General features: G+C 40.3%; 3 protein-coding genes across 3 annotated transcripts in view; 2 read left to right on the top strand and 1 right to left on the bottom strand.

Moving 5' to 3' along the window:
• LOC146713320 (myelin-oligodendrocyte glycoprotein-like) overlaps positions 1-21,118 on the top strand; it is a 42,640-nt gene that overhangs the window by 12,873 nt on the left and 8,649 nt on the right. The window lies entirely within an intron of this gene.
• On the bottom strand, positions 600-5,414 carry LOC146713322 (uncharacterized). The gene is made up of 5 exons (XM_085446938.1): positions 5,342-5,414; positions 3,763-3,918; positions 3,524-3,625; positions 3,098-3,196; positions 600-1,674 (listed from the first exon to the last, which is right to left on the bottom strand). The coding sequence occupies exons 1-5, from the start codon at positions 5,391-5,393 to the stop codon at positions 1,571-1,573; spliced, it is 513 nt and encodes a 170-aa protein (XP_085303064.1). The 5' UTR covers positions 5,394-5,414; the 3' UTR covers positions 600-1,570.
• Positions 8,930-18,719, top strand: LOC146713321 (butyrophilin-like protein 2). Its single transcript, XM_085446934.1, has 4 exons — positions 8,930-9,009; positions 17,202-17,561; positions 18,095-18,172; positions 18,255-18,719. Exons 1-4 carry the CDS (start codon positions 8,940-8,942, stop codon positions 18,263-18,265), a joined length of 519 nt encoding a protein of 172 aa, XP_085303060.1. The 5' UTR covers positions 8,930-8,939; the 3' UTR covers positions 18,266-18,719.

Raw genomic sequence — 21,118 nt, 5'->3', positions numbered from 1 at the left:
AGGAAGTGACCACCGTGTATTCTATTTAGTTCAACAAAGTAACTGTATTCTGAATATCACCTATTTAAATGGTAATGGAACGGAATACAGTTACTCATATTTTGTGTTTTAAATACATAACGCTGGTACATGTATTCCTTTAATCCCCAACACTGCCTATTAAAACAGGTTAATATTGGAGAGGAGTTAAAGGGATCTGCTGTATTGATAGTGGCCTCCTTGCTGTTCGTCAAACAAAAATAAAAAAATAAAAAAACAACAGATTTAGGATTCACAGCAGCCTCCAGCTCAGTCTCCTGCTGCTGTTCCAGTTATTTTAGTTTTCATTCCCAGATTTCAAACATTCCTAGAACGGGGAATAAAAGAAAGAATGTCCAACCCACCTACATGTATACTTACCCCCAGCAGGCAGTAGGATGTCATCCAGAAACTTATCTTAAAGCAAAATGTGGAACAACATTTGATAACAGTTCAGTTCCTTTTGTTTATTTTGCCCCAACAAAGAGTCACATTTAAACAAAGAATGTTCAGATTCATCCAGTAACACAGCGGTCCCCAACCCCCGGGCCTCGGACTGGTACCGGGCCGCGAGAGTAGAGTCTCAGGTGTGAAATGTATGGTTTTCAAGGTTTTTATCAGTTTTCAGCATTATTTTGTTACTGTTTTGATCGTTAACTCTGTTTTCCTGGGTCTTTTCACGTGTGTTATGAATAAATCTTCTTTTTTTCGGTACCGGTACTAGTTTTATTTTGTTGTATTTATCCGCGACACATTAAAGGCCGGTCCGTGAAAATATTGTCGGGCATAAACCTGTCCGTGGCGCAAAAAAGGTTGGGGACCGCTGCAGTAACAGGTATTCATCACATGTGGGAGAGATACAGAAAAGTGTGTTTATATGATGTATTTTCAGTCTGATAATCCTTCATCAACAATAAAAACATTTTCACTCTGAATAACTAACTATAAACATATCACAACATATAGACATTAAGTAGTTTTTCATTTGCTAATACCCAGTATTAGCAGTAGATGGCAGCAGACTCTGAAGGCCTTTATAAACCACAAAACTAACGTCATGTCTATGTTCTTCTTTGTGTTCGTTGTCTCTATGTTTCACATTTAAAATACATGCTATCTGATGGAAGCATGATTAACTGTGGTTCTATAATTTTTTGGACTGGATCAGGGGAGCTGTCCAGTTTGAGCACCTTGGGGCGACTGTTGCTGTGATCTTTTTATTTGCCATACAAATGGAACTGAATTGACTGAGTTGAATTATTTCAATCAAACAATTAATTCAATTAAACTGACTAAACATGATGAAATGTTTTCTTTTTCATCAAACCAAATTTCACGATTTTGAGTTTGAAAGCACAGAATGCTTTTAATTTAATAATGAAACAGTTCATTGGGTTTCTGAAAACTGTCATATGAATTGCTGCTTGTAACTCACACAATGCAGCGATGCTCATGCTGTTTATAGTCTGTGGTTGCAGTTAATTTGTTTGTTTCCTATCTGAACTGAAGACAGATGTTTTATCAGTCCATTCAAATTTTCCATCAGTCATCTTCATGAAACCCACAGGACAACATGAGAAGAGCAGCTGGACTCCACTGGCTGGACTGGTCGACTACTTTGGAGATTGGAGTAAATGACCTCTGGCTCCAGAAAATCTGAGCACACAAACATGCACAGCTCAACCCACAGCTCTGTACAAAACCAAACCTATATGCAGTTAAATCGCAACAAAACAACAAAAGAACTGTTGAGTGTCATCAAAATGAAACATTATTGATCAGAGCTCAGACAGTTTAAATAATATAAATGTTATTTTTAGGGCAGGGTGTTCATCTTTCTAAAACTCATTGTCCTTATCAATGTCAAAACACCATGAATGAAGCTCAGTACTTCCTCCAGCATTTTCACATTAAAAGTTTTTCAGCCTTTCTGTCATAAATTAGCTTTTAATTTGAAAGAAAGCCAGCAGGAAATGCTTAGGTTTAGTAGTTCATGGAAAAGAAACAATGAGCCTCAGCAGAGTGCTGACTGTGTTTCTGTCACCCAAACTTTATCTTATAGTTACTCACCCAGAAACCGCAGATCAGGACCTGCTCTGTGTTTATGCTACAGATACACTTCCTGGTCACTTTAAAGGATCATTTCAAACTTTTAGAAAAAAAAATCCTAATCATCTTATAGTGAAGAATAACTGTACCTGCAGGTCTGTTTGCTCTGAAGCCAATTTGTTCATAACTAGTTCACACTTCTGAGTAGATTATAGCTGGATGACTCTCTCCACAATGAAGCAATTTTTAAAAAAGGCTGCAGGTTTTTACAGGTCATACTGGCAGCCTTTTTGTTCAATTCTTACAATGAAATGTAACATAACAGAGAACAAAACTGATAACCGAATGGAAACTAAAGCTTTTTCCTAATTCATCTGACCCTAACCTTTGACCTAAGATCTTGAAGAATTATATACGAAAACTGTGTATTTTATTATCTTTACCCATATGATTGGAGCACAACTAGCAGAAATCTATAAGCTGTATAAACTTGAGGATTTTAACATGTGTTCATGCAGACTGGGATTTTAGGAAACTTTACTGCTTCATTGTGACGTTGTATTGAAATCATGACTCATGTGACCCAGGGCCCAGTATAATGTTGTGAAGTTTGAAGAAGATCAATAAAAATGTTGGGTAATATACCATTTTTATGATATTTCTCATTTGGTGTGGCCTTAACCCGATAGTAATCGGTCTAATTCCATCCAAAAACAAAGACTTGTCAAAGAAGAGAAGAGTATCAGCAGTGTGGTGATTCTATATCGGCAACTTTGTATAGCTCTGATGCTGTTAGAGAAGAAATGTGCAGATCAGGTCATTTTGGTCATGTGGTGAACATGACTCTAGCTGCCCTGATACCATTTAAAATACAGCAGCAGAATTTCAATGTAGAACAGCAAGTTAGAAACTTAAAGAGATTCAGCTTAAAATAAACAATCTTTAGCTTAAGACCAAGAGCGTCTAAGGCTGGATTCACGATAAAGCCTCACTGTGAGCTGTGGGGGTCTGCAGAGTGGTTGTACCTCACCTCTCCTCTTTGACTGTTTTTTCTTGTCTTTGATGATGATTCGTCCATAAGTGACGTCGTCCCTCCTCACTGTGGAGTAGACTGCAGCTGGATCGCTCTCTGCACAATAAATACACACAGTGGACATCACTGCAGCTAGAACAGGCGAGAGCTGAAATGAGCTTTCAAACATTGCAGGAAGACACACAAGAATGTAGAAAATATATGATCTGAAATAATGAACTGGCTGTTTGATGGGGTTTGGTTATAATGTTCAGAGAGTTTTGGTGAGAATCTGAGTTTCTCTGGAGTTCTGGGGAGAATTTTTTAAATGTTTAAATCAAGTTTTCCCTTTCCTCTTTTCTTTAACTTTCCCTGTAACTTATTTAAAGTGACACTGGACTCCATAAAGATAGCAACATGGACCCTCAGCATATAAAACACTACCTGGGCTCTGTCTGGCTGGCTGCTGTTGATAATTTGAGGTTATGATTTCACTGTATATGACGCCATCTGTGATGTCATTTTCTCTAACTTCTTCTGCATCCTCTGAAATGAAGAAAATGAACAGCAATGTATTTTACTGCTTGGACATAAAAGTGTTGGACATGTTTGTTATTACAAGTTTCAAAATAAATCTATAAAATGTTTGAAAATTATTATTTTAAAAAATGTAATAATCTTACCTTTGGGTTTTCCACATACACATCGTTTCACCACCAGAACCACTAACATAAGCAAAACCACAGCACACACTGATCCCATAGATGACAACACAGCAATGAGTGATGGAGTGACGGAGGCAGATGTAGGTGGAGGTGTGGTGGTGTGATTGTGATTGTCTAAAATAAAGCAAACACAGTCATTAAAGGACTGGATTCAAATCCAAATGAGATGCTGTGGCACGACCTCAAACAGGCTCTTCATGCTCAAACCCACTCCAATGTGTCTGAATTCAAGCAATTCTGCAAACACGAGTGGACCAAAATTCCTCCACAAGCATTTTGTATTTACCCATTTTATCTTTGATTAAAATTAAAATTGTTTGATAAAGTGAAACATTCAAGTGTGACAAATATGCAAATAACTAAGAAAAATGAGGAAAGGGGAAAAGAACTGAGGTGACAGTGCATATACCTACTTGAAAAGTAGACTAGATCGATTACATATGACACTTCTATCAAAGTCATGCGACTTTCACAAAATGCTACAGCATCTCGTGTTCCTGGAGAAATTACAGGGTCTGAGAAAATCGCTCATGTGCATCCATCCACCAAACCAGAAACAGACATCCTGTGAGATAAACCTGACACAGTTTCCTCCTCATGTTTACTTACAAGTAATAAAGAAAGAAAATGTAAAATAAAGGCATAGATAACAAAGAAAGCTATAACCAGAAACCACTGTGGCTTCTACAGAAAGCACTGAATATGAGTCACATCCACAAAGCAGTCCACATGTTAAAGTAGTGAAGCATGAAGCCAGGGTGTCTTTTCTTTCATTGTTATCGACCTTTACAGAATTATATGTGGTTTTCAATTGGTCTCAGTCTTCAATTAATATTTTTTTCTGTTTGAAGCAGAAAATCTTCTTTTTTTGAGTGTTTTCAGCATTTTAAACTACTTTCACCATGACAACAAATGCTGCAGACCTAATCTTCGTGTCAGTGATGAATAGGTCCAAACCCTCACTGATCAATCAGTACTTCAGAAACAAGATCTGTAAGATTCCACAGACCACATGGAGCAGACACAAATGGTCTTCATTGTACATTGATGGGCAAGGAAGCAAGAAATCGAGCAAGAAACAACTTTATTCCAGCATTTTTAAAATCTTATGGCTTAAATCCTAAACCTGGTTAGAAAACAATGCAAAGGCTGGCTTCCTAACCTGTTTTTATTGGAGACTCTGTCTCCTGAATTTGTTCTTTACTTAATATTATTAAAGATATTTATTGATAAAAATAATTGCTGAGTGTCCTGAACAATGACCCGGCCCTTCAGAAAAATAACTCCTTAACTCTTAGTTAAGTTTTTGTTATTTTTTTGAGACTTCTACACCATTTTTAAGGAAATAGAGTTTAAAAAAATACCAGACGCTAGCAAATATAATAAAAATTCAAATATGCAAATTAATATAGATTTGTTTTATTTTAAATTCTGTCAGTAGGTTAAATAAACACTCCATTTTCAAAAAAAAAAAAAAAAATCATGTTTCAAGTTTTAAAATGATGAAGCGGGCAGTATGAACACACATGGAACTCACCTGGCAAAGAAAAGGCCAGAGAGCCAATGAGGACGCAGGAGACGATCCACATTTCAGTGCTGAGCTGCTGCTGAGGTTGTGATCAGTGTCTGCACGATAGAGGAGGACTGAGTAAATCGGGCTTAGACTCTGTATTTACAAAACACCCAGAGCTCACTTTTAGTCTGCAAACAGCTGTGAGGGAGGAGCCAGTTTATTAGGAACACCTCTTTCACTCATTGCACTCAGACGCAGGCCTGGGGTCAGCTGTTGCCTGCTGTGAGTGAAGAAATGATGCTAAACTTTTTTACTCTGTTTTGTTTTTGACACTTTCAATAATTCTGCAGCGCTCTGAAAGAACACTTAGATCAAAGAACTGATAATATTTGGGTATATAAATGTGCATATAATATTCTGTGCTTCAAGACATCACTTAAACAAATATTAAAGAAAAGTGATAGTCCCTGTTTAGATTTCATTATATTATATTTTTTAAGGAATGATCCACCCTGCATGACTGCCAATGTTTTGCATGCAGGGCCGACACAAATGATGGTTACTCATGTGCAGGCAACATATGCAGGACATTAAACTCTTAATCACAGATTCCACTGAAAAATTCATCCGGATCAGGAGAAGTGTGTTCTAGATCCAGCAGCAACATGAAGAAGAGCTGCAGTGTGTGTGCCCAGAATGTGCAGGAAGACACAGCATGCATATAACAAGTGCAAGAAGTACAGATGCAACACACATAGAAGAAATGTGTTATACAGTCAGCATGAATAGATTGAATAGATTATTCTTCTATTTATGTTTGCCAAGGATAAACATAAACATAAACAAAGTCAGAGTGCTGCCCCCTGCTGGCTGTATTTATCCAACCTTTTCATCCACAGTCAGTTCAGTCAGCCTCTGATTCTGATTCGTTACAGCACTGCAATCCAGCTGAACCTGTCCCAAAGAAAGCAAAACACACACTGCGCCATGTTAAAGTAACTGCAGATGAAAACACCGGCACAGTCTACCTTTAACTCCCAGAGGAAACAGCATGACCTGAATCCCCTTATATTTGAAGTACAAATGGTCATAAAACATGTATTTAATCAGTATTAGAGAAGTAGAAGAAGGATTAGAAAACATAGACTCTGTTATGGGGTTGCTTAAATGTGTGAGAGTCTATTTGAATTCTGTTTGATTCATTTAATTTTATCAGCTAATGAAATGTTCAGCGTGAGAGTGAAGACCTTCAAATTCCTCGGCACCAACATCCTCATTGAGCATCTCACATGGACCCATAACACACAGCAGATCATCAACGACTCTTCTTCCCAAAAAGCTGAGAAAATTTTGGATTTAACAAGTGCTACAAAGCACTTGTTTTATTATTTTCTATGCTCAGAGTTAAGTTTACTTTGGGTTTAGTTGTTATTTATTATTTATTTAGTTTTGTGAAGGGAACTGGCAAAGCAAGATTTTCATTGCTCTGCGTAACCACTTGTGTTTTTGGTGTATATGACAATAAAGCTTGTGAATCTTGAAGAAATCACAATAAAAATGTAATGATGTCAGCTATGGATCTTTCTTTTGATTAATTTCATGATGCGATGACCTCTGCCCTTTACTCAGCCTTCCTTCTGCACGTGTTCTGGGTTGCTGGTGGGTGGAGCGAGACCCATCAGTCCCAGATTGAAACAGCCTTGCTGGGTGCCGGGAGTAGCAGACAGAGCCACAAACTGCCAGTCTCATTATGTCTGTGACTCAGTATTTTCTAGTTCTGGACATTGTGGTGTTCGTTTTAAAAAAATATTATAATTCTTAGGTTCCTGGTTATTCATTTGCCAAGTTTAAAGTGTGTTTCTGTTAGCCTTCTGTTATTAGTGGCCTTAGTTGTCTAATCTTCTATATTTAGTCAGTCTTGTCCCCGTGTTTACTCTTGTCTCCCCGGTTTCTTTGTCCAGCTTGCGTGTCAGAGTCTCTGTCAGTGTGTTTCCAGTCTTATTTTGATTTGTCTCTTGTCCTGTATGCACTTTGTTCAGGTTCGCTTCCCCTTTGTCGTTATGTCTGATTTGTGTCTCCTGTGTTTCTACTTTTCCCATCCTGTCGTTATCATGTGTATATTTAAGTCCTCAGTCTCCCTCTGCTTGTTACTGCATTTTTCATGTTCTATTGTTTATGCCAAGTTCCTTGCTTACAAGAGTCCTTGTTTCTAGTTTATCTTTTGTTTGCTTCTTTTAGTGTTTCTTTGTACTTTATTTTTTAGTTCCGTTTCACAGCAAATAGAGCTGTTGCTTAAGTTATTTACTTCCTCCTATGTGTTCGGGTCCTACCCTTGCCTGCCACACTGACAAACTTGACACCAGTGAGCTTTGATCTGTTGAAAGGCGCATCTAGTGGTCATACTGGTACACATCATAAGTGATGTTTCCTGGGTTCTATGGGTGTTTCGGGCCTCTCAACATTACACGTCCTTACCTAGATGATCCAGCCCTGTCCCAGCAGCTTTACCCAATCACCACCACTTGTAACCCACAGCCAACTGGCAGCTGTCTCTTCTGCTCCTGTTGGAGTCCTGGTGGCTATACTTTTGTATGGTCCCCTCAGAACACCAGACTGAGCTTTACTGCTGGGCTTTGGGGATCAACTAGCCAACAGGATGGAGCCAACCGTGCTTCCACTGGTCCTTTATGAGCCTGGGCTAGCTTCCTTTTAAAGTGACTTTGTGTGAAAAGTCACTTTAAAACCATAGTGGAAAAATGCAGCTCAAGTTCAGACACGACTTCATCTCAAGGAGCAGAACAATGAGTCCACTGATAACATGTACACATTCCACTTTTTATTTCTACAGAAGTCTGGTGACACCGCAGTGTTACACTACACTGCAAATATGTTTTTACATGTTACCTGCAGGCCTGCACTTCACTCTACTGCTGCACATCAAACCTGAATGCAGGTTCCTCTGCACCAGCTGCAGTGTTTGCTAAGAAAGTGCAAACAGCCCAAATGAATAAAACAGGACAACAAAACTATTTTTTGTAATAATCAGAAATGACAAAGCTATTTTTTAAATAGTGTTTTCATGCTGATTTCAGGTTGTTGTTTTTTTTCATGGTTTTACTGAAACGCAAGCACCAATCAAGAAAATCTTGCATTATCATCAGTACTTAGACAATTAAGCAAACATCATGGCATCTGTTTTAAGCAGCTGCAAAAAAAAATGTGTTTTGGCGACAGCGTGCTAGTGAAGGGTCAGTCTTAAGTGGCTTAACAAGCAACAACAGCTGAAAATGGTGAGGAAGAATGATTGAAGAACTATTCCTCAAGGCCACTTTAAAACATCACAATAAAGTCTGGCTGCTTGGAGGCAAAATATATAGAGATGACATATGGCTCAAGACAGCAACATAGAGGGTGACAGATATCAGAGGTTTTTAATCACGCAGAGAAACAGTGAAGGGCACATAGTTTGAACATCTTAAAGACATTAAACAACCGATCAATGTAAAACATCTGTTCCTCCTCATGCACTGTTTCTAGATTCTATCAGTGGACACGCCCCCTCGAAGGTTAAATCGTCTGTCATCAAGGAAGTTAAAAGTTTTTCAAGGCTGAAGGAGGAGAGATGTCTGCTGGTACATCTGCGTCACTCTGCTGCGGTTTGCTGTCTGCCTGCGTCTTGCTGGTCTCTGCAGGTGAGTCTGAGCAAGGTCTGGAACAGGAAACCAGTTCATTCCGCAAGTGTGTTTGCAACTGTTAGGCTTTAAGCTGCAGGAGTGAATATGCGATAACACTGCTGTTTTATATTTTCCGGTCTTTTGAAAATGCCTGTCAGTCTGTGTTCATGGATACTTTAAAACTTGTGCTAAAAAAAACTATAATGCGAGAGGAAGATCAGGTTTACAGAGTGAGGCATCTACACAAAAAATAAATAAATAAACATTTTAAAAAGTTGTAAATTATGTTTTGAATTAATAATTTATAGCTTATGTATTATTTATTTATAACAAAGTATTTTTGTAATATTTAGGAGAATTTAAACGGCAACATAATCTTTGTAAAGGTCAGTTTTTGTTTCTTGATATAAGCCTGCATAGCTATGGGTAGTGTCCAGCAGAGGGACCTGTCACGTAGTTAGCCACAAGCTGCACTTCCAGCTCAGACCCAATTTTGTGGCTCACATGTGCCACAATGCAGCTCTCAATGAAGCGTGAAGCAGCGTGATACAAGACAAAATTAAGGTACATGTTTTAAACTGTACTTGACTGCTTAGTTGATATTTTGTTGTATTGCTACTTTATTTGATTTATATTTGAGTTTATATCAATAAGAACCACCTAAGAAGATGTATTTCTGTGTTTCTGTCTAGTTTTAAGGTGTATTGGCGCACCTCAGCACTGTTAGATTCTGAATGAATCTTGAAGTAAAAACTCTGCACCTGTCGAAGCTCTCTCTATAAATTAAATTATATGGGTTATTCTTCTTTAAAATAACGTTGTGGTATCAGCAGTATTTACAGTTACATTTTGTCAAATATGTGAGTGCTAATCTGTTTATTTGCATGGTGTAAACATCTGATGTGAGCATTGTTTCCAAAAGTTAAAGTAACACTCACTTAAATTTAAGTCCAGATGTTATTGCATAGAGCAACATACTCATTACAGTAACGAAATGTTGAACCCTGCTGAAGAAGCCGACGACTCAGAGCAACAAGGAGTGAGATCCAGCAATCGTGAAATGCATTTAACTGAAAAGGGTAAAAGCATGCAGGAATATGAGGCAAAGAAAAATGAGAAGGCATTATTATGACTTATGACACTTGGAAGAAGGCAGCTAAAGAAATCAGAACAAAGTTAAAAATTTTGGCTCACCTGAAGAGCTAAATAATGGCAGTCATGACATAAGACATAAGCACGCTGTAGTACAACGGCATTATGAACCCATTCTAGCAGCCAATCCATGATTCCAGACATTGTTAAACGAACAGATGCTTGTGCAGTGCTTACAACTAACATTTGTGAAGTCATTGCTAAACGACAGGGAAATATTGAAAGGGAAAGAGTACAAGTGATGTTAAACAAAGGGGAATATGGTTCTGTGTTTGGTAATACCGAAACTGAAACATCATTCCCAGATGGTTCGGTTGCATACTCAAAGGCAGATTCTACTGGCAGTCATGAGGTGGAAGCAGAAGCTGAACTTGCAGCCAAAAGCCACAGAAGAAATACTGGCACAAGAAACCAAGATCAGACAAATGGAAATTGAGTGGAAATTAAAGGAATTGGAAACAAAAGCAAGGTTGGAGGAGGAGAAAACTAAACACTATCAGTTAAAGGCAGACAGTGAAGTGAAAGTAGCAGCTGCCCTAGGAAGAGCCTTAATGCTCAAAACAACATTGAAAGCCATGATCTAGCATCCTGCCACAACTTAGAAAATTCCGCAAATCTCCCCAACAGCGCGACACAACTTTTTTTTTTTTGTTATCATCTATTGTCCACCTGGGCCTTACACAGAGTTTCTGCCTGATTTCTCAGACTTTTTATCTGATTTAGTTCTCAGCTCAGATAAAATAATTATTGTGGGTGATTTTAACATCCATGTAGATGCTAAAAGTGACAGCCTCAACATGGCATTTAATCTGTTATTAGACTCAATTGGTTTCTCTCGAAATGTAAAAGAACCCACCCACCACTTTAATCACACTCTAGATCTTGTTTTAACATATGGCATAGAAACTGAACATCTAACAGTGTTTCCTGAAAACCCTCTCCTGTCTGATCATTTCCTGATAACATTTACAATAATTGATTACACAGCAGTGGAGAGTAGACTTTATCACAGTAGATGTCTTTCTGAAAGTGCTGTAACTAAGTTTAAGAATATAATCCACCCACTGTTATTATTTCCAATGCCCTGTACCAACATAGAGCAGAGCAGCTATCTGAACGCTACCCCAACAGAGGTCGATTATCTTGTTAATAATTTTACCTCCTCACTGGCGATCGTGGCTCAAGAGTTGGGCGTTCGCCTTGTAATCGGAAGGTATCCGAGCCCCGGCTTGGATAGTCTCAGTTGTTGTGTCCTTGGGCAAGACACTTCACCCGTTGCCTACTGGTGGTGGTCAGAGGGCCCGGTGGCGCCAGTGTCCAGCAGCCTCGCCTCTGTCAGTGCGCCCCAGGGTGGCTGTGGCTACAATGTAGCTTGCCATCACCAGTGTGTGAATGGGTGGATGACTGGATATGTAAAGCGCTTTGGGGTCCTTAGGGACTAGTAAAGCGCTATATAAATACAGGCCATTTACCACTACGTACGACTCTGGATACTGTAGCTCCTGTGAAAACTAAGGTCTCTAATCAGAAGTACCTGACTCCGTGGTATAATTCTCAAACTCATAGCCTAAAGCAGATGACTCGTAAGCTGGAGAGGAAATGGCGTGTCACAAATCTAGAGGATCATCATTTAGCCTGGAGAAATAGTTTGCTGCTTTATAAGAAAGCCCTCCGCAAAGCCAGAACATCTTACTATTCGTCACTGATTGAAAAAAAAAAAAAGAACAACCCCAGGTTTCTCTTCAGCACTGTAGCCAGGCTGACAAAAAGTCAGAGCTCTTTTGAGCCAACAATCCCTTTAACGTTAACTAGTAATGACTTCATGAACTTTTTCACAACTAAAATTTTTATTATTAGAGAAAAAAAATACCAACAATCATCCCACAGATGTAATATTGTCTACAGCTACTGTCATGGTCTGGCTGGTGGACCGTGGGGATGTGGGGAAAGGAGGACCCAAAACGCAGACTCTGCGATGCAAACAGTGCTCTTTATTTACAGTGAAAAGCTGTAAACACAATAACTCCCCGTTGCTCCCTTGAACCCCGTGTGCGTGCTTCCCCTCGACGTCTGTGCTCGTGCTCCCCGCTGTTGTGTTTCTGCACACCCCGTGCGTGCTGCCTTTCTGGACCACTCTTCCTCCTGCAGGGAAACCATAGAAGCAGCCGTCAACACTAACCTTCGGCGGGCATATATGAACAGCACTGACATATGCTGAGACACACACTAACTTAGTACGATAACTCAATGATCCCGCACCGGTGGGAGCTCCAACACTCTCCTAAGTAGCTCCCCCGACGAGCCCTGATCACCAACAGGTGTGGCAGAAACTTAAGGTGTGGCCAGTCCTCCCGCAGGGCCACACCCATCAGGCCTGCAGGTGGCTGTGCTCCATCCTCCAGCCACACCCACAGACATACACACCTACACACCCACACCCTGCCTATACATACGAGTGGAACACAGACTAACACAGCATTGTGCAGAAAAACACACACATCACCAAATAATAATAATACTACTACTACTAATAATTAGAGATGGCACGATACCACTTTTTTATGTCCGATACCGATATCATAAATTTGGATATCTGCCTATACCGATATGAATCCGATATAGTGTTTTTTAATCAACAAAACTGTTTTTTAAAATATCTTGCTGCATTTTGCAAGTCTGCAAGTTCATACTCAAGTTTAAAACAACAACTACACTAAAGCTATTCTGTTATACCTGTATACAAAAAAAATATTTCATAGTTCAGCAATACTGATCAATCTAATAAACTTAGACCTACACCATCCTCCCTATTCTGGTATTTTAAAGAGTACTTAGCGTAAATATTAAGCAACCTAACTAATAGGGTTCCAACTCCCAGCAACAACAAAAATAAATAAATAAAAAATAGGGAACCACCCCTCACACGCCACCTCATGATGCTTAATCGACGTAATCAACCTTAATTTGATGCAGTGTGAAAGAAAATGCACAGAAATCAATTATTTTTCAAGAAATATTAAATAGATTCAACATCTTTCTTCAACAAAATTGCAGACTGCACAGATGGTACCTTCCCAAAGTAAAAAGTACTATAGCTTACTAGGGTATATATATTAGACTTAATCACTATATACAGTAATTGATTTCTATTCATTTTACATCAAATTAAAACTTTGGGTGTCAGATAATTATTTATTAAAAGCTAGACATTTTAAATGAGAATAAGAAAGAAAAGTATGTCTTTGTGCCCCCCTTTCCCAGTTAATGCCCTATCGGCCCCCCTGGCTAAACTTTGCTAGATCCGCCCCTGCACAGTTACCAGCCGTCAGCTATGTAGAAAAAGATCCTGGTGTAGAAATTAATATTTAAATAAATTGTAACAACAGCTTATCAAGCTTAAACGTGCTGCTGTTGTTCAGCCGCTGGTTTGCTCTTTCTGGCGCAAAGTGGACCAAAAACAAATGAGAGACGGACTCGCGACAGAAAAGCCGATCAGCTGATCATTTAAGCAGTTTCACGATTGAAGTAGCAGCCGGAGAGCGAGAGGCAGTCGCTCGTTAAGCTTAACGTGGGAATGCTTTACAAACATTCAGAGATGGACTTACACACTTGCTTTACTTCTCTCGGGGATAACTTTGTCGTAGATGAAATGCCAGGTTGCTAGCGAAGCTCCAAATGCTATCCAGACCACCGACAGGTCCCGCATGCCACAGCCGCTCTATCACGTGATGCATACTGCTCCGACTGCTAACGTTCTGAGGTGAGTTACGGCGTGTTGCAAGTTTTGTGAGGTGCTTTCGTGATATTTAATGGATCGGATTACATTTTTTATTTTTCTCCGATATCCGATCCAGTAATTTAGGTCAGTATCGGACCGATACCGATACGTAATATCGGATCGGTCCATCTCTACTAATAATAATAATAATAACAACAACATTCAAAACTGCTCAAGGACCCCCGAGTCCTCCAGAGCCGGGTCCGTGACAGCTACTCTTAGTACCATTGATGTTAAGTTAGACTCTTTTTCTCCAATTTATCTTTCTGAGTTAACTTCAATAATTACTTCCTCCAAGCCATCAACGTGTCTTTTAGACCCCATTCCTACAAAACTGCTAAAAGAAGTCCTGCCATTAATTAATTCTTCGATCTTAAATATGATCAACCTATCTCTAATAATCGGCTATGTACCACAGGCCTTCAAGGTGGCTGTAGTTAAACCTTTACTCAAAAAGCCATCTCTAGACCCAGCAGTCTTAGCTAATTATAGGCCAATCTCCAACCTTCCTGCAGTGAAATAGGACACACACCCCCCCGGACCTTACACACACAACACAGACATCACATGGGGATACAGGTCGGAGATCGGTAGCGTTACAGAAAACAAACGCTGAAATATACACTACAATGGGAAAGTACAGGAGGAAAAAAAGAGACCTCTACTCTTGTTGGGCTCCTGGGAGGATAGCATGAGAACAGGAAACAAAAAAACTCCTCTGCACAAAAAAGCACATAAATGTCCAGAGCACAACAGTATGGAACACGTGACAAGCCACAGGGTCGGGTGGGGGGTGAAGAGTAATCCGACCCAAACACAGCAGCCATCCTGCCCAGCGCTACCATTCCACCGCGGGCTCAGACCCGCCGTGTTCCCAGGAAGGAACAAGCATCGAAGGCGCTTGGAAAGGGAGGGGGGATGAGTGTGTGCATATCAGTGTATATGTATGTGTGCGCGTGTCCAGAGTTCAGCTGAGACAGTGTCCTTCGCCCTGCTAGGCTAAGTAAACAGTCTGCCAGCCAACCCAGGTGGCCTTGCATGGAATGGGAAGGAACAGTCTAAACACAGTCGTTATCAGGGTGTTTTTTGTTCGGCTCCAGCCTTGCAACCGCAGCTGGCACCGAAAGGGTATCCGCATGAAGTGATGGTGGTTTTTACTTTAGTGCGAACAACTCATATGAATTTTAAAGCAGTTCTACAGTCCAACACTGGTCTCTCAATCTCCCGTTGGAGAGCCGTGAGCTTCGCCATACTTGCGTTCTGTGATGTTGTCATTCTTGTGCTCAAAGAGCCGATTCTGAGAACTCACGACCACAGTGAGCCTCCCCAAGGTGTAATCCAGTCTGCACTCAGAGATCTTATTATGAATATTCGTAGCTTTTCCAAGATCTTATCCATGCTGCACTCAATGAGCCCATTTTGAGAAACTCACGCCTCTCCCATCGTTTCAATCCCAGCGGGCAGCCTTGTGGGGGTTTCTTAAATCTTCGATAAGTCAGGGCCAAGCCAGCTCTGATCAGCCAGAACGCCTGTTACCATGGTTCCGAATAGGTAGATATCTTCAGCACTTAGGCTCACCCAAGCCCAAACTTCTCGTTGAGAAAGGGGTGTCAATTGCATTTAGGGACCAGTTGATCAAATCCATAATTCCTCTTTTAGGTTTTAGAGAACAGACTGTGAGAGAATGTTCCAGGGTAAAGTAATACAAAAAACACAAGACTAGACAAGGACATAAAAGGCTAAGCAGGGAAGCTAAGGGAGAGGAGGAGAGGAGAAAAGTGGGACCGCCTTCGTCAAGAGCAATGGCTTATTTGAAGAGTTTCAGTCAGGTTTCAGAGCTCATCACAGCACAGAAACAGCTTTAGTGAAGGTTACAAATGATCTTCTAATGGCCTCTGACAGTGGACTCATCTCTGTGCTTGTCCTGCTAGACCTTAGTGCAGCGTTCGATACTGTCGACTATAATATCCTATTAGAGCGATTAGAACATGCTGTAGGTATTACAGGTACTGCACTGCAGTGGTTTGTATCATATCTATCTAATAGACTCCAGTTTGTACATGTAAATGGAGAGTCCTTTTCACACACTAAGGTCAATTATGGAGTTCCACAGGGTTCAGTGCTAGGACCAATTCTGTTTACATTATACATGCTTCCCTTAGGCAGCATCATTAGAAGACATAGCATACAGTTTCACTGCTATGCTGATGACACCCAGCTCTATCTGTCCATGAAGCCAGATAACACACACCAATTAGTTAAACTGCAGGAATGTCTTAAAGACATAAAGACTTGGATGGCCGCTAACTTTCTGCTTCTTAATTCACCTGGTCCAGTCACCAGTCACCTTTCTCACTCACTATGTGTTAATAGACCTCTCTGCATTGAATCATATCTGTTATTAACCTCTGTCTCTCTTCCACAGCATGTCTTTATCCTGTCTTCCTTCTCTCACCCCAACCTTTTTAACAGCCTACAAGTTTTTTTGTTTCTTTGTAAATATGGCCCTAAATATCAATGAGACCCTTTAAATGTTACATAATGTTATATAATTATAAAATGTTTCCTTCAGTGACAACTTTTATTCAAGATTTAGCACATGCATGTTTCCAAATTTCAGCAACATTTTGAATGCAGGGGTATTTTTACAGAGTGGCTTTGTTTTCAAATGTGAAATATAAATATATCCACACTGCACATCAAACACACAACTCGCTCCCGAGAGAGTATATTTATTAACAGTGTCAGGATCTTACACTTTGAGTTTTCTTGTGTCCTTGTGATTTTCTATTATGATTTGTTCTAAGTTCACTTAGTTGCCCTAGTTTAGTGTCTTAGTTTGAGTTTCTTGTATTCTCTCTAAATTTCCTGTGTTACGTTTAAGGTCCGCATCTTGGTGTCAGTGTTTTCAGTTTCGTGTCCTCTCCATCCTGTCATGTGTAAATTCCTCAGCTGTGTTCCCTGTTTGATTCCACTTCCCTCATTATCTTCTGTGTATTTATGTCAAAGTCTCCCTCTGTTCCATGTCGCGTCGTCCCTCAGTGTTGTGTGCGTTTCCCAGTGATTTCCCTGTGCCTCCTTGTGAGTTAGTTTTAGTTCATCCCAGTGTAGTTTTGTATCGCCCTTTTCCTTTCTGTTAATAAAGCCGTGCTTTGAGTTCATGCACGTGTGGAGGAAAACCTTTTTCTCTTAGATTCTTCCTCTGATTGGCTGCTGGATAGGTAAACAGTCGTACTTTGATCCCCTTAACCTCTCTGCTCTGTGTTGTTTCCTCTTTCAGTCCATAGAAACATCACGGTTGAGCCCGGACAGAATGTCACTCTGCCATGTCGAGCTCCAAACAACACCTCGTCCATCTGCGTAGCAGAGTGGAGCAGGGCTGACCTCGGGACAGATTATGTCCTTTTTTACAGAGAGAAGCGAATTGATCCAGACAACCAGCATCCATCCTTTGTGAACCGGGTAGATCTGCAGGATGGGGAGATCAAAGATGGAGACGTGTCTTTGATTCTGAAGCATGTGAGGGCGAACGACACTGGAACGTACCATTGTCGTGTCGTTAAATGCCGTCAACGGCAGAGTCTTAATATTCCAACTCCCCCCATCAGCAGCATCCAGCTGACTGTTGTTGATCCTTCAGGTGAGTGAGTAGAGTTCAGTATGTGTGTGTGATCAGAGGTGAAGCTGCTTCCTGGTTGTTGATCAGACTTTGTAGAAAGCTGCTGGGTCTACTGTACTATGAAGAAAGTTGAACTTACCCAGTATACTGTCTGTTGAAACATCTACCCAGGTTTTATCAGTTCAGCTGAGAGCGTGTTCAGAGGGGGTGTACGGGATGGGGTTGGCACTGATCACAAACTGGGATTTTTATCTTTCCTTGTAAAGAAAATATTGAAAATCATGCAGTGTCAGTAAACCCACTCAACAACAGAGTGATGTTGTTTTATATGGTATTTTTTGGATGTCCAGTTTTGGTCCACTGAAGGGGCTGTTGTGGATGTCTTTTCAATGTCAAACTTTATATTCATTATAGGCTCTGCTGTAGGATGTTTTCTGTGTGAAGGAATGCAGAGTTATCAGCAGACAGCTGCAAGATGGCGTGTGAATGTCATAGTACAGGCCTCAGGTCTGTGATCACATACCTGACAGCTGACACCTGTTTCTTACCTCCAGGTCTACAAGGAGGCGTCAGCAATGGAGGAAGCATGATTGCATGTGTTGGACTTATAGCTGGTCTGTTTGTTCTTGTTGGTGAGTTTTGATCCATAGAAAACCTGCCTGGAGCTGAAATGTCTTGGAATTTTAAAAAAAATGTTTATCTTTAATTTTCCAGCTGAACTCTGAGTCAACACTGTTGTCATTCAGGATTTGAAAGATTCCCACAACTGGAAAGATTCCAATGAATGTCAAACCCACTCGTCGTCACGCTCATCAACCAACAGGAGGTGATGTTATAATAGAAAATTCAGTGATAGCAAATTGTGTTTTAATTCAGAGAAGCAACACGTTTTGATAATATTTAGGTTAGGAGCACTGATCCTGCGTTCAAACCTGAGCAGGACCCTCCCACCAGTGCAAACAAATGTTAATTTACTGTAACTTTTAACCCTTGACCTTTATTTGTTGAACTACAAAAGTCCAGCTTGTTCATTATTCTCTGCAATGTCACGAGCCATTAAAAATCAGATGAAAAGTTTTGCAGTAACATGTGTCCTACATTTATTTTGTATTTTTTAAATGTAACATTTCATTTTTACTGTGTACTGAAAACAACAGCTGAATATAATGCATAATGCTGTGAGAAGTCTTTTTTTGTCTGAATGTTTAATCTGATTTAGACTTTGATCTAAACCCTGGATTCATAAAAAAAAATGAGTACTAAGGGAAAAACACAATTACAGCTTATCACTGTCTGACAGAAAAAGGTTTATAAATCTGGCTTCTTATCATGTTTGTGTAGTGTGCTTGGCTCTAAGTCACCATTCTGACATCCATCTGTGATTAAAGACAATCCCAGGAAGCTCTTATTACAGAGTGAAGAGTACCACTGCCTAACTGGAGGGTTGTCACAGTTGGTGCATGGCTGTTATTGCACAGTGATTACCAACAGCATACACGTAAATGTAAATTTATAATACATGAGCTTATAAAGACAGACACAGGCCTGCAGTAATGAGTTATAACACATTTTTATTTATTTAAATAATACCTTCTGCTCAGAGTTCTCCTCTCTGTGTGGTTTTATTTCCTGTGATTTCAGTTTCAGTCTGTTTCAGTTAAACAGACTGAGCCCTGGTACTAACATGACTTTAAAGTTGTTACTCTGAAGATACTCTGAACTTCTTTCTGTACACAGATCTGTGTCTGTAACTGAGGTTGACCTTTGCCACCAGAGGGAGAATACAGTAAAAATACAGTAACTGACTTCAGCTCAAGCCCAGACAGGACTGTGCCTGTAGGCACCAGTGAAATATGCACTTTTATTTCTAATTAAGTCATTTCACTTATGCATGAATACCCCAGTCTTTCATTCCCCTGCAGACATTTGGATCAGGCAGTGTCTGAGTTTTTCATAAACAGTAGGTCACATGAAGCCTGCTCATTTTGCTGCAATGTTTAAAATGTTTCACTTAGTTTAAGAATGATCAGTTAACCTGATGTGGGTGAATAACCCCACTAAACCATCTTAGCATAGGTTGTATTGTAAAGCTCTACTCCCAAAAAATACAAAAAGAGCTTAGTGTACTTGTTCTGCTATGAAACTGGGCAACCAAAAAGAGCTGTGGGCTCCTCATTCAGTTTGTATGTGTGGAAAACCTGCGAGTGTGGACAAAGAGATTTTTCTGGATTTTCTTATTCCAGTGATAAGATAAGATGACCTTTATTAGTCCCGCAGGTGGGAAATTTGCTTCATTACAGCAAAAGTGCAAAGCTTTGTAGCAGAAATTAGAAAACACTGGAATGCAATAAAATAAAATATATGATATGATATGAAGGGATATGTTTTTGGCATTATTTCTGTAAGCAGTTGCAAATCTAAATCTTCTGTCAGTTACCCCAACCTTCATCAGCAATGACACCTGTACCACATTCAGACGAAACACCGCTTCCCAGCTTTACCGGTTTAGTTAATGAGAGAAATGTGTCTGATGAGGTTTTGTCTCCAGATTGTTGAAATGCCATCTTTTTGCCATAAAAAACTGACTTGTAGTGAAAAAAGAGAAAGAAAATCACATTTCTTTGGCCAGAACTGTACACAGTTGAATATTTTATTGGTGCTTCTGAACATCATTGAATTGGCTTTGATTCATTATATTCTGGAAAACAGCAGGATTGTTATTTTTTGATGCAGGGTGGTGGGATAAAACCTTCTGTAAGCTTATATTCCTGCAACATCCTCAGATGATCCATTTGCTTACACTTGTCCAAGTTAGGGTCACGGGCTGGGTGCTGGAGTCTACTCCAGCTGTCACAGGACATCACAGACAACCATTCACACTCACACCTTTAGAATAACCAGTTTACCTAACATGAAAATTCCACACAGAAAGACAGTGCTACCTACCATGCTGCCCATCCTCTGACCGTGAGAAGAGTCTGGATGCAGCCAAAATCTTGTTCTTTTTGTCACTACCCACAGCTCGTGACGATAGGTGAGGGTAGGAACGTATATTGACATGTAAATTGAGAGTTTCACTTTTACACTCAGCTCTCTCTTCACCACAACAGGTATAGGGTCCACATCACTGCGTCCGCAGCACCAATCCATCTGTCGATCTCCAGCTCCCTCCTCCCGTCACTCGTGAACAAGACCCCGAGATACTTAAACTCTTCCAATTGGGGCAAAAACTCGTCCCTGACCCGGAGTGGGAACTCCACCCTTTTTCCGGCTCAGGACCATGGCCTCAGATTTGGAGGTGCTGATCCTCATTCCCACCGCTTCACACTCGGCTGTGAACCGTTCCAAGGCGAGCTTGAGGCCATCACCCGATGAAGCCAACAGAACCACATCATCTGCGAAAAGCAGAGATGAGATTCTGAGACCACCCAAGTGAAAGCCTTCCGCCACTTGGCTACGCCTATAAATTCTGTCCATAAAAATTGCAAACAAAATCAGTGACAAAGGGCAGCCCTGGCAGTGCCCATCACCCATCAGGAACAAATCCAACAAATGGATTCTGTTCTGTTCTTGTCTGT

The sequence above is a fragment of the Copadichromis virginalis genome, linkage group LG3, assembly GCF_057382275.1.
Source record: "Copadichromis virginalis isolate Kocher_CV1m ecotype Utaka linkage group LG3, C_Virginalis_male_GT1.1, whole genome shotgun sequence".
Taxonomy (NCBI): domain Eukaryota; kingdom Metazoa; phylum Chordata; class Actinopteri; order Cichliformes; family Cichlidae; genus Copadichromis; species Copadichromis virginalis.
Note: the sequence above shows the minus strand (reverse complement) of the source record. Positions and strands in the feature narration are given on the sequence as shown.

Coding starts and splice junctions, on each gene's coding strand:
- LOC146713322 (XM_085446938.1), bottom strand. CDS start 5,393: ATGTGGATCGTCTCCTGCGTCCTCATTGGCTCTCTGGCCTTTTCTTTG. Junction 3,919..5,341: donor TCTGGCCTTTTCTTTGCCAG/GTGAGTTCCATG, acceptor GCTTTATTTTAG/ACAATCACAATCACACCACC. Junction 1,675..3,097: donor AAAACAGTCAAAGAGGAGAG/GTGAGGTACAAC, acceptor TTGTGTGCTCAG/ATTTTCTGGAGCCAGAGGTC.
- LOC146713321 (XM_085446934.1), top strand. CDS start 8,940: ATGTCTGCTGGTACATCTGCGTCACTCTGCTGCGGTTTGCTGTCTGCC. Junction 9,010..17,201: donor CGTCTTGCTGGTCTCTGCAG/GTGAGTCTGAGC, acceptor TTCCTCTTTCAG/TCCATAGAAACATCACGGTT. Junction 17,562..18,094: donor GACTGTTGTTGATCCTTCAG/GTGAGTGAGTAG, acceptor TCTTACCTCCAG/GTCTACAAGGAGGCGTCAGC.